We start from the raw sequence: 14,505 nt of genomic DNA on the forward strand, positions 1-14,505 counted from the left end.
ATATTTGTAATTATGAATGTAGTTGCATTCGTAGATTGCGGGGTCCCCCTGCTTCTTCTGAATGACTGACTATGTACCTGTCAGTAGCTTGTGCCCCTTTCATCGCTTTTCAGTCCCCTCTCTCCCTAGAAGGGTAGACCGCAGGTTGGGAACCGTTTGCTTAAAGACAGCCAATGAATAATAATTCTTTCTTGTATATCTAGTGTACCCTAAGATACTTAAATTAAAAAAAAAAAAAATTGAATTGATTAAGATAAGACTTTTTTTGAAGTTGCTAAAAATTTTACAGGAGCTTTCATATTTTTACACCGGTATTTATTGGTATTGAGGGAATGGCAATTGACTTAATGGTCCCGGGGCGGCAAAAATGTAAAATATGGCTCTCGGTTTAACTAACATTACTAATTTCTTATATGGTCATCACTTTTCAAAATAGATAGGACACATAATAAAACTTATCTTGAGAACAATGAACGTGAAATTAAAAGTAATTATATTGTACAGTTGCGAGGAAAAGTAAATAACACTACCATAATGTTTTGCCAATAGTTTCAGAATAAATGGCTCAGTTTAAATAGCCTTTTCGGCAATATAAATAGGAATTATAATCTTGTTACATTAAAGAAAACCACGCTCATGCTCCATTCGCTCTAACGTTAGAAGAATAAATTTTGGGATAAGTACATACTTTTGCTCACGACTGTGCATTTCCGTGTATTGACAAGCAAACTGTCAGTACTATTGCGAAGACTAATTCGAAGAGAATACGTGTAATTTGTCAAGAACACTTCCATAAATATAGTTACACTTTCTACATTTTTCTTTCTAATTTGTATAGAATACACTCCTTCCGGTGTTCATTAATCGTTAACCTAAACCATTTTAAAACCAGAGCTGACAACTACACGGAAACTATACGTCTGAAATATTAAATTTCAAATGTACACACATTTCCAAATATTAAATACAATATGTTCATACAAAAATTTCTGAGGGTAAGTTTCGTTTCACAAACACGAAATTGTTGTTAAATATATATGCTTATGATATTACAATTTCATTTTCGTTGCACCTGATTATAGCCCTCACAACTGCGTGTCCTAGTGCGTGTGCTTTTGGTGCACATAGTCCTGGGTTCGATTCCCAGAGGGAGAGCAGATAAAAATTTAATTTCACCCTCATTTATTTCCTTTAATCATCCGTCTCGTTTAGACTAAAGGGCATAACCGTTGGACTTTAAACTAAAAAAAAAAAAAAAAAAAAAAAAAAAAAAAAAAAAAAAACTTTCATTTTCCACCGGTCAGCTACGTCGCATTAAAATTTTGTGCTCTGGCGAAACGGTCAGCGTACGCGCCTTTGCCGTGGGAGGTCTGGGTTCGATTCCCGGCGGGAGCTCATGTGGTTCGGATTCCTTGTTAATCAGTAGGTCCACGTCTCATATAGCTTCGGAGCTGAAAGGGACGCTAAAATCAAATCAAATCAAAAATGTTGTGTTCAAACCTTTATTTATTCATTATTATTTATTATTATTATTATATTATTATTATTATCAGGGCTTGAAAGACCGACTCGCCTGCTCGCCAGCGGCGAGTACTTTTTTTACATTTGGCGAGTATAAACACTGTGTGTGAAAAATTGTTTGGCTAGTAGATTTTTTGGCTGGCTAGTATTTGCAAGCAAGATTTTCAAGCCCTGATTATTATTATTATTATTATTATTATTATTATTATTTTCTATCTCTCAAACCAGTAAGAACTCAAAGGGGCACTATCGAAGTTAATGGGAAGTCAGATTACTAATTTGTGGAGCCAGGAACACAAAAAGGAAAATATTTAAGAAAAAAATAATCAGCACATTGCCTCTTGATCTGATAGAATCAAATTGGCGTAGTTTTAACATCAAAGTAGAGCACACGATTTTGCTTGTAGCGTTTAAGGAATCCTCATGCTTTTATGGATATCCAACTTTTTAAAGAAAGAAAAAAAAAACTTAATTTGTACAACAGACATTTCGAGTACCAAATTTAAGGGATAAAATCCAAGCAATCTTTTTAGAGAATCTAAAAGATTTAGTGTATAGTAGTAAATTACATGCACAAAAAATTAAAATAAATAAATAATAATAATAAACTTACTAGCTGATTAATACGATATTTCAAATCACAGTTTTCAGTTTTCTACACCTAAGTATGATAACCGTTGGAGTACGAGTATAATTTCGAATATGCAGGTCACTAAATAACAAGGATCTCTACGCAAAGTTCCAATTTCGTCACTTTTCTTCAGTCGATTACATTTATTAGTAAAATGAAATGAAAGACAGGTGAAAAAGTGAGACAAAAGCAATACTCTTTTAATTATTATTACCAGCTACATACGATACCGGTTAGTGCTCACAGATACAAGAGAAATTTTATGGAAGATTATTGCAAGTAAGTAATGATTTTCATAAGAGGATAATCAATGAGATATAGTTCCAATAAACAATGTTAGTTTTATAGAAGGACTAGCAGCGTTCACCCCGCTTCGCTGCGGTCACCCCGGAACGCAATAAACTTTGTTACTTAGATAATTTTTACTTTTTCGCTTTCAAGTGATATGATAAAAACCATAGAAGATTGCACTAATGTTAACATTATATCGCCTGTCATTTATGTTAACCCGCCCCGCTTCGCTGCGGTCACCCCAACCCGCCCCGCTTCGCTGCGGTCATCCCGGAACGCAATAAACTTTGTTACTTAGATAATTTTTACTTTTTCGCTTTCAAGTGATTTATAGCGCCTGTCAGTTATGTTAACCCGCCGAGTCACAGGGTCATGCGGGTTGCATATAAATACGTTTATTTTTATACCTATGATGAACTAATAACAAAGGATTTGTACGTATGGACACCTGAATGGTCAATTATCTCAAGACACTGGTAATTGAAAATTAACGTGATATGATAAAAACCATCTAGGGTCCACATCCTAACAACCCCCCAAAAATGAAAGAAATCGGTTCAGCCGTATTAGCGTGATGAGCGGACAAAGGATTTTTTGTACGTATTGACACCTGATTGGTCAATTATCTCAAGACACTGGTAATTGAAAATTAAAGTGATATGATAAAAACCATCTAGGGTCCAAATCCTAACAACCCCCCAAAAATGAAAGAAATCGGTTCAGCCGTATTAGCGTGATGAGCGGACAAAGGATTTTGTGCGTTCTCTTTTATATATATAGATCTGTGCTGAGGAAGACAATAATGTTTGTTGAAACGTTTGCAATTGGATAATTATTGGGTGCTTTTGGTTACGGGCATGTTTAATAAATAAATAAATAAATATGTTAGTTTTATAAGCGGATTTCACATGGATATTAACAACGCGCAAGAAAAGAAGTATGTAGCCAGTACCAAGATTAAAAGTTTCTAAACGGATTAACAAAACATTGCCTGAAGAAACTCTAGTAATACAAACATTAACTCACCAAATTCGATCATAACCTTACTCTATACAAAATAGAAAATATCTTTTACATACAAAGATAACAAAAAACGGAAAAAAAAAAATCTGTTCAATCCAGTCTTCATTATTATTACCCTGTTGACAATATATTTTATTATTCTAACTGCAGGGGGCCGCGGTGGCTCAGTGGTAGAATGTTCACCTCTAATGTTTGGGGTCCTTGGTTCGATCCCAGCTCGCGCCAATTGTACTTTGTAGTTGATAAACACCGTGTGCATGAGTTTTCTCGGGATTCTCTCCTTTATTCATTCCACCATTGCATTCATCTCTCATCACTGTTTCCTTTTGCCTAGCTGCCATAATCGTGGGTCGTAAAACTAAAGAGATTTCATTTCATTTTTATTCTAACTGCAAACATCACAGCACACTATTCCATTCACACAATTTACATACTGTACAAAAATAGATTTCTAAGATTTACCACCAGTACATTCTTTCTTGATAGAACGTTACAGAAATGCCATGTCTGCAGGACAAACCTATGTATGCCTTGTAGCTTGCACAGTTAATATCTGTATAAGCATAGTTCAACCGTAAATCTGCAACACGAAGGAGCATCTATCATAGTGGATGAATAAAGTTCAAAGAAACAGGAAGTGTTGTAAAAGGTACGAACAGTCACAAATCGTCTATTTCGGATGAACGCTTTGAAGAGATGCGTTAGGTGTTCGTAAGGAGTTCGAGAAGTCGATGCGTGTTGTCAGTTTTGAGCACGAAGTTTTTCACAAATGTCTCACTCGTACGCACATAAAGCCCAGCTACATCATAATACAGAAACAAATTACAGACACGTGGACAAGCTTTTGCTACAGACATGTTTATCTCATTGAGATAGACTTCGAATTTCTTTCGCAGATCTGTTTTAGTGATGAATCAACGTTTTATATTTGTGGAATAGTCAGTACTCATAACTACGAAGTGTGGGATTTCGAAAATCTTCACGTAACCACAGAACAAGGAGGAGATAATTCTGAGTTAATGTTCAGTATAAACTAATGATAAAGTGATGGAACCATTTTTTTCTTGCTGACTCAACCATTACAAATGCTACATACATAATGTAATATGTTAGAACATTATACTAGCGAAAGGACGAAACAACCCATTTTTAACACACCAACTCCTCTATACGTGCGAATTCAATGATATACAAACAGTGAAAATGTGCATGACTCGACTGGGAATCGAACACGGGATCTTCGGCGTACCGTCCCAATGCATTAACCACTACAATACTAGTCCGCTCCCAGAACAGCCATACACTCTCTCGTTCTTGAAATCGATCTTCTTTCATTGAATTCGCACCTACAGAGGAATTATTGTGTTGAAAATCGGTTGTTTTTTCCTTTCGATAATACAGTGCGTCCCACTAGCTTTCGAACCCGGAAAAAAAAACGTTATAATTTCCGAACAAATATACATAGGAAAATGAAATTCACAATACACGTACCTTGTTTCATGCTGAATACATGACCGTCACAGCAGGTGCTGAAAGTGTCCTCCCTGGATGTCAAGACATGTTTGTATACGGCGTTCCATATTGTGAAAAGTCCGATGTAGTCTCCGGTGTGATCTCATGAATCGCATTTTCAATGTTGTTTCGCAACTCTTGCAGTGATCGTTGGTTGTTTCTGTAGACACAACCTTTAAGAAAACCCCATAAGAAGAAATCAGGTGGTGTCAAATCCTGAGTTGCAAAACAACATTGAGAATGCGATTCATGAGATCACACCGGAGACTCTACATCGGACTTTTCACAATATGGAACACCGCGTACAAACATGTCTTGACGTCCAGGGAGGACACTTTCAGCACCTGCTGTGACGGTCGTATATTCAGCATAAAACAAGGTACGTGTATTGTGAATTTCATTTTCTTATGTACATTTATTCGGAAATTATAACGTTTTTTTCGGGTTCGAAAGCTAGTGGGACGCACTGTATATTGATAATACAACCATCAAAGGTGTTTTGAATATGGACACTGGATTATCTAAGCACAACAAGAAGTTGTGGTACTAAACATGTGGTCTGAGTGAAAGAAGACAGACTTCAAGAGAGAGAGAGAGAGAGAGAGAGAGAGAGAGAGTGTATGGCTGTTCTGGGAGCGGACTGGGTAGCGTAGTTGTTAACGATGGACACAATCCGTCGAAGATTCCGGGTTCGAAAAAATGAAATGAAAACTTTGAAGATTTACGTCCCACAGTTATGCCTGCTAGGCTGAAGGAGACGGTGATGATGAGAAATGAATGACATGGTGGAATGAATAAAGTGGGAGGAAACGAGAAAACCCGGGAAAGCCCACGCACACAGTGTTTGTCTACCACAAAGCTCACTTGTCGCGAGCTGAGATCCAACCAAGAACCCCATGCACTAGAGGAGAACACTTTACCACTGAGCCATTCCGGGTTCGAGTCCCGGTCCAATCACGCACTTTTTCACACTTCCAGGATATTCTCGTTATTATTTTTCATCATGAAGATGCATTTCTCTACTGAACACAACATATTCGAAATAGTTTAGACCAACGTTTCCATGGACGTTAGACCGGGAGAGGGCCCGATACAATGAACATTTCGTTCCCTCGATACAACTACCCGTAATTTCCTTCTACGGGGATATATCAGGCTTCATACTCGTACTGATTTCCATGAATTTTAATGGCTAAGTAAATAAAATTTTTCCTGACCCGCGATACCGCGAAAACTATTATTTATGACTAGCTTTAGAAAAAAAATAAAAAAAAAACACTTTTTATTTAATCGGACTCCACCATTTCCATACCTATCCAACGCCCTCTTTTCATTTCTTTTAAATAGAGTATAAGCTTACTTTCTTACTCTAAATACTAATTATGAGTACTCATATTTCCTGCATTTGGAATACAATAAAACACTAGTGCCAAATAATATTTATACACTAACGATATCTTTAATACAACAACATAAAAAAGTAAACATCTCATAATTTAGCCTATCTTTTTAATTATTTACAACAAACCTTTTTCTTTCTTCGTAGCATTTAAATATTTTGTTTAATATGTTGTTGCTCTTTCAGAACTTGAAGTTTTAGCACTTCTCGGCGCTCCTAAATCATCTTCATTTCTAAAGGTGATTTTCTTTTTTCAGCATTTTTTCTTTCTTTTTGAATCTGTCTTGATTCTTTCAAGTGTTATTTGCATCTTCTGTCTGCGGGCAATTAAAAAAAAAAAAAAAAAAAAAAAAAAACTCTACTGTGATATATAGCAGATTTCCCCGACTTTCGGCGTATTTTAAAACATTTCCCTGATACTTTAATTTCCATGACTTTCACGCTCAGAGTGATCCCCATATATATCAAGAGTACTGTCTACAAAAGAAAGGAGGTCTATCAATGATTACCGAGAATGCAATATTGACGCCTTTAGTTTGTGTAACATCTGACATTCTGCAACGTGCATGGGTGTAATAGATATCTTAATGGCAGCTAATGGTTCGATGGTTCGCATGTGGAGACACTGAGAGTGTTGTACACAACTTTCGCTTCTGGTATATGCTTGAGGAATACAAGCTTTATTATTATTATTATTATTATTATTATTATTATTATTATTATTATTATTATTATTATTATTATTATTACATGTGGTAGTTTCATTCCGCAAGCACTTTGGAAGTGTAAAATTCATTCATATACACATTGTACTTCTAGCATGTCAAAACACGTTAAGTTACTTCCACGTTTTGTTAACTAAAACCTTTTTCTTTTTAAGTTATTATTACCAGCCGGCATACTTACTTCCACATACTGTAGAATTTGCTACATTTTTTCAAGCCTCTCGCTTCATTTGGAAAGTTATACACCCTAATCTACAATGCGAAATTTAGATAAGAACAGACAAGACTACATACCTAGCCAATGCATGTTCTTTTCTCAGTCAACTTAGAAATGTAGCAACAGTGAGTACGTTTACTTCAGCGTAGACACATTATTTTAATTTGATGAAAACTGTACACAAATTGATCCATTCGCTCCAAAGTTGTTGAGAAAGTAGCATGCATGGAATATGTACGTACATTTGGTGATAAACCAAACAAAGGTTTGTACCCTTTGCCCTTTTCCAACTAAAGCATAAGTACTAAAATATGCCATGTATGGTTTCAAATAGGTTTTCTAAAAATATGTGATGGCTCAAGTTTACACACGGAATGTCACGGAAATTAAGATTAAAGTCCTGCTTCCTTAAGGGTATGCCCTTCAGAATTGAAGAAAAGAGGGTAAAATACACATAATGACGAATAAAAATCCTTTAAAATAATATTGTGAAAAGGCACCCGAGTACCACGAAAGAACACATGTGCAATGAAACTTAAATATGTACTGGGTCTCTTACGTCATCATGTTTCGAAAAATAAACCTACAAAGGAAACGAAAAGGCGAAGCATATACTTCAATGTTTGCTACAATATATATATACGAGGTAAGTATGTGGTGCTTCTGAAAAGCATGGTTGTAAGCTCTCTTTATCCATCACTGCGAAGCAGCACATGAATCAAAACTTCAGAACTGAGTGTTTTTCTCCCGTGCTAGCCGGAAGTTTAACACTGCATCCGACATTAATCATGGAAGAACCTCAAAATGCTTCAATTTATAAAATAAAAATGAAGGATGTTTACATGAATACGTTAAATTTGATATTTTTGTACCTTAAAAATTTATTTTTTTTATTTTTTTATTTATTTTATTTTATTATTATTTTTTTAGCGTCCAGGATCTGAACAGGACCTACAGTTCAACACCGGACTCAAAACACACAATCCCTCCCGTTCATATTCCGCACGCGATCAAACCTGTGCTCTTGGATGAACAAAGCAAATCAGTCCGCTTCTTCAAAGCCCTTTTCTATGTTGCTGTGTAAATACTTAAAAGGTAATAAATAAATAAATAATAGTAATAATGCAAGCATTAGAAGTAATACAGATAGATTTTGTCACAAAATATCATACGCACCTTGAACGATACTTGTCTTGCGATCCGCAATACTCGTTGTATATAAGTTTGAAGAGGAATAAGTGGAACACAGTTATTAAGAATGTGATAGAAACCCAGAAGAACGTTGGTAATCCACCTAAATGATGTCCATGTTTATGAAGAGCGATCACATGATGTTCGTGGGCTGGAGCTGGAAAAAAAGTAAAGTCACACGCTTTACTCACTATTTAAAAACTTTTTATTGTATTACATTCAAAACTTAAAATATACTAATTGTTCCTCCCACGCCTTCGGTTTGCTGTACGCTATTTAACTAATGTGCTTCGTGGGGGATGGGCGGTGAAGCTTGTTTTAAACATTGCACTGTTCTCAAGGTAAAGAGTAACAATTGTCTGTAGTTTAAACACTGTGCTCATACTACTTAGTTACTAAAGCGGGTCACCGTGGCTCGTGGTACAGCGCTTCCCTCTGGTGCGTGGGTGCTGTGGTTCGATTCCCAAGACAAGTTAGTTTGTGGTGGAAAACATCGTGTTCGTAGATTTTCTCGGAGTACTTCCTTTTCTCCCACATTCTCATCCCACCAATTCTTCTATTATAATTCATTTGCTTTAATTATCCGTCTCCCTAAACCTAAAGGGCATAATCGTGGGACGTTAAACTGAAAGATTTCATTTTTTTAATAACCATATTGTGCTTGACGGAGTAAATAACTGTGGATTTTTTTTTATATAAGTAATCATAACCTAATTTAATTTAATGCGGCTTTTGTCTTAATAATAAACACCAAAAGCGCGTTCATGTTCAGCATCATCAGTGTCCATTTTCAAATTAAGACAGACAGGGAATGTAGCGGAGTAATGACTGTAACTATTACGAATTAGCATTACTCAGAGACTGAGATATATTCCTTTAATAATAAGGATTGTACAAGTATTGTTCGATTCGTGTCTTCTTCTTCTTCTTCTTGTTCGATTCATGTCTTTCCCCCAGTTGGCTGGGGTTGGCTTTTCAGATTGTTACCCTCCATATGTTTCTATCTTATGTCATATACACTATGCGCCACACTACACCATATCGTTCTTAATACAATCTTCCCACTTCTTCTTTGGCCGGCTTCGTTTCCCATTCAGTTCTAAGTAGCCATTCTGTGAGCTACGTATTACAAACCATGCCCAAACCATCTCAGTGTAATTTCTTGCAGTTTTTCGACTACTGGTCTCACCTTTACTGTTCCCCGGATTACTTCATTCTTAATTTTGTCCTTCCGCGTCACTCCACACATCCACGGCAGCATCTTCATCTTCGCAACATGCAACTTCTAATTGTCTCTCTTCTTCGTCGTCCAACATTTCGCTCCTTATAATATGGCAAGTCTCACTACTGTTCTGTAAACTTTTCCTTTAAGGTGTATTGTGTGACTAGGGTCACACAATATCCCTAATGCTTCTCTTCATTTTGTACAACTGCTACTAATTCTGTTGTTTACATTCTATTTTTATCTTTTCCTGTAGTATTGAGCCCAAGTACTTGAATTTCCTAGTGATTACGACCTCTTCTTCGTCTAGTCGTATTCTTGTACTTTTTATTACATTTTTGCTGAGTAGGCAACGAGATATTGTGTCTTGGTTTTACTAATTGTAATCCCTTTGTTTTCCAATGCTCCTCTCCAGGCATTTGATTTCTCTTACAGTGCTGCCTTGGTTTCACTCCAGCATGATGTCATCCGCAAAGAGGTGCTAACTTTTGGATATTCTTTGTAAATTCGTCCACCACAACAACTGCAAAAAGGTATGGACTAAGACTAGTCCCACTTTGACTGTAAACTCTTCTGTTATTTTACATGCGCTCTTTACTTATGTCCTACATCCATCGTACAAATCTTGAATTATACAGATGTGTGTCGTTGGAACACACTTTTTCTTCAGTGCCCAACAAATAAGATCCCATAGAACTTCATCATATGCTTTCTCTAGGTTTATGAAAACCATATGAAGGTCCTTCTAGTATTCTCTATACTTTTCTATTAGCATCCTAAGTGCAAATATTGCATCCGTTGTCTACCGTCTCGCCATGAAACTAAACTGGTTCTCTGTTATTTTGGTCTCTTCCCTCAATATTGCTTCTATTCTTCTTTCCAAGAGCCTCATTGCACGACTCAAGTTTTATTCTTCTGTAGCTACCACATTCTTGCACATCTTCTTTGTTTTTAAAAAAACCGGCACAACGTAGATTCTCCATTCTTTTGTCATATTTTTTGTTTCCAATATCCTCTTAAAAACTCGACCAAACCACTGCACTCTTTCTGTACCTAAACTTTTCCATGCTTTGACAAAAGATATTATCCGGTCCTGAGGCTTTACCACTTTTCATCTTTTTCATCGCATTTTCCACCCTACTACAGCCACCGTCCGAACAAGTCCTTGATTCATGGGTAAATTATTACAAGTTTCTCTTGGGTTTTCTCCATTGAGAAATTTCTGGAAATATTCCTTCCACCGCTTCTTTATCTTCTCACTTGTCAGAACCTTGTTATTTTCATCTTTGATGCAGCGCACATGCGAAATATCTTTTTTTTTTTTTAGCTTCTATCTTGCCTTCGAAAGCTTGTATATGTTACCTTTTCTCCCTGGTTAGTTTCCAGGTTGTTGTACAACTCATCATAACCTTTACCTTTTGCTATACTAACTGCCTTCTTGGCATTTTTCTTTGTTTCATTGCAATCTTTCAGGTCTTGTTGATTGCCAGAGTTCTGCCATTTTTATATCGCTCTTTCTTCTTCACAGCTGTTTTTATCTTTATCAATGAGGCTTCTTTCTTTAGTTTCTGTCACTTTTCTTGCTGTTTTCCTGAGTGTTATTGATACTCTGCTCTGTTTCTCTTCTTCCACGTGCACCTCTTCTTCCTTTATTTACAGTACTTGCAAGGTGTAATTTCTTTTCGAGTCTTTTCAGCACTTTTCTCATCTAGTTTCCACCATTTTGTTCGAACCATTTCATCCTCCTCTTCCTACAGCTCACAGATGACGAGAAGAACCCTAAAACAGGGGAAGCGGAGAAAGGTCAACGACACGGTGAAGTCCATTTTCGGTTTTTGAGGTGTGGTCTATACTCACATGTCGTCTGCTACTCCAGGTAGTTATATGTGTGCTATTCCGTGGTGTCATTTGAAACCCCGTGCGAAAAGTGGGCGAGCCCATACCTACGTCACACTACTTCTGCTAGGGTTCTTCTCGTCATCTGTGAGCTGTACTTTTTTCTTGATGTAGACATCGGCTACTACTAGGTGGTAATGTTCTATTAGACTCTCACCTGGTATTACTTTTCAATTCTTTGTAATACGTAGCTTTTCTCTCCTCCAAAAGATGAAATCGATCTGACATTTTGTGCCACTTTTATACGTAATAAGGTGATGTCCTTTCTTCTTGTAGAAGGTATTCAGGATAGCAAATCGCATGCTTCCGCCACTTGTAGTATATTCTCAACCTAGACCTTCTTATTTCTGTCTTCCAATCTATGTCCTATGTCCCCATCTAGATCTCCTGCTACGATAAGCTTACCATGTAACAAAAGATTCTGCACAGTACTATCTAGCTCTATCCAAAATTCTTGCTTTGTCCTCATCATACCCAACTCGTGGGACATAGCCGCTTAATATATTCGCGGTTTCTCTTTCTGCTAGCACGTGCTAGACTACCACAATTCTGTCGCTTAATTTCTTCGCGTTCACCAATTTATCTTTCATATCCTTATCCAAGACAATTCCAACACCATTCTTTCTGTTGTTGTCCCCTTTATATGTAAGCTTGTATCCATTTCCTATTTTCTTTGATCTTGAACCCTTCCATTTAATCTCCAGGATATACTTACTCTTCTTGCCAGTGTTTTCGATAACTTGTTGTTCCTACCTGTCAAGGTCCCGACGTTCCGCGTTCCTATTCTAATCTACTCATTTCTTTAGCCTTTTCCGTCCAGTATTAAGGGATAGCCGTTGCTCAATTCTCATGGCCTTAGGGCGATCTGTCCGCGCGTCGTTCCTGGGGTACGCCCTGGCCTCTTTCACACTCATATACCTTTTTCGACCCACGCTTGATTTGACAATTCCATTGATGTGATACTAATTATAACAATACTGAGCTGAAGAAGTCTGCGACCAGATGACATGTGTTTTCTACAAAGTTACCGCTTCAACTCCCAATATCACTTTTTTTTTTCTTTTTTTTTTTTTTTTTTTTTTAACCCACAGTTCTGTACTTATTCATTCAATTATTGCCTTAATTTGCTTCATCTGCGCTTTCAATATCGGAAAGAAAAAAGTCTAGAAGGCAGGGAAGGTTTGCAGGACAGTTTCTTTCTGATGCGGACATAACTTACTAAGCTTTTCCCGTTCTTTAAGTTATTTATACCAATTATTTCACCTCATACTTTGTTAATCGCTGGTCCCATATGACCTCAATGCTTAAAAAATTAAGCATTAAAAACAATCAATTAATCAATCGTCAACATTGGAAAGAATGAAATGAAATCTTTAAGCTTTATGTCCCATTGTTATGCCGGCTAGGCGAAAGGAGACGGTGATGACAAGAAATGAATGAAGTGGTAGAATGAAGAAAGTGGGAGGAAACGGGGAACTCGAAGAAAACCCACGCACACGGTGTTTGTCCACCAAAAAGTTCACTTGGTGCGAGCTGGGATTGAACCAAGGACCCCATGCTCCACAGGTGAACGCTCTACCACTGAGCCACCACGGCCCCACTGTCAACATTGGAAACATATTCACATATCATTTCCAGATGAGGAAGTTGTAAATCTGATACTTATATCTACATACTTCCATGGTGTAAAACAAATATATCCCATACTATGCATATACCGCTAATGTCTGTCCGGAATTTACGGATTCTTGGCACACCCTTTGACGGTTTCCGAGAAAAAAAAAATCAAAGAGTAGGGGCCACTTTACAGATGCAGTGCTTTGCTCGTCCAAACCCAACCATCCTGTAACTATCAAATGGTGATAAATCTTTTGTATGTCTTGCTACTGCAGCTGAATCACGACTAATGAGAGTTGTGCTGGTGCTTTAGCAGGTAAAATGTACGGCTGACACAGTTTACTCCGTAGGTAAAACTATCAATGTTTTCTGTCCTGCTGTCTCTAATTGTTTGGCAATTGAGTTTGTTATATGTAATATTTGACAGAAAACTGTCAAGACTGAAACACGTAAAAAATAACCCGATGCCGTGTTAAGTCGAAGTTCAGCCCCCATCGACAACGAGGTGGAGGTGACATTCTTTTCTGATAGATATGTATCATCACATTTTTACTGAAAAGAGATTCTAAGGGAATGGGAGGGGTTCAAATGCTTTCCATAAATCCAACTAGTCATCTGATATATGTTCCGTCCTTGTATATGTCTGCAATTTATTTAAGAGAATTAAATTTTATTGTCTGCTTATAGACTGACTTCAGCTTAACGTAACTGAATAAGAATGAAACCTACTATTTACTTGGTCTTCACATCATGCCGGGACCTCCGATGCAGACAATAATGAAAAATCACCTCATCACAATTTCCCATCATGAACTAACTACAGGGCTAGCATAAATAATTCATTCATTTTGAAAAGGCTATATTTTCCAAAGTATTATACGTATACACATGAAAGATATATGGAAAAGAACCACAAACTCACCAAGTTTATACACCCTGTACAAATGTTCACCAATATTTGACCCTCGCCAAATATTGGAGGGGCAAATATTCAATTTCAAGTGTATTACACGTATACCAATATTTCATGTGTGTATGTGTAATACACTTGAAAATATAGCCTTTTCAAAACGAATGAATCATTTATGCTAACCCTGTATTTCGTGGCTATATGATTAGATTATGCGCCCTTGATGGGGAAGACCCAGGTTCGATTCGAATAGGAGCTCGTGAATTCGGATCCCACATTAATCTGCAACTCCACGTATCATACAACGTAAATGATGATTGGGACGCTAAACTCGCAAATCAACCAAGCAA

General features: G+C 37.0%; 1 protein-coding gene across 2 annotated transcripts in view; it reads right to left on the minus strand.

The window, feature by feature from the left end:
- The window catches only part of LOC145688035 (uncharacterized protein KIAA2013 homolog), an 81,626-nt gene that overhangs the window by 17,467 nt on the left and 49,654 nt on the right, over positions 1-14,505 (minus strand). For both annotated transcript variants that reach the window (XR_014131832.1, XM_081761733.1), the window contains exon 12: positions 8,496-8,667. Coding sequence is in view for 1 of the 2 variants with exons in the window: in XM_081761733.1 (XP_081617859.1) it covers positions 8,496-8,667 (172 nt within the window). In the remaining variant the exon portion in view is untranslated. The remainder of the gene's footprint in view (positions 1-8,495; positions 8,668-14,505) is intronic.

This window comes from Thermobia domestica, chromosome 6 (genome assembly GCF_964235325.1).
Source record: "Thermobia domestica chromosome 6, izTheDome1.hap1.1, whole genome shotgun sequence".
In the NCBI taxonomy this organism is placed as follows: domain Eukaryota; kingdom Metazoa; phylum Arthropoda; class Insecta; order Zygentoma; family Lepismatidae; genus Thermobia; species Thermobia domestica.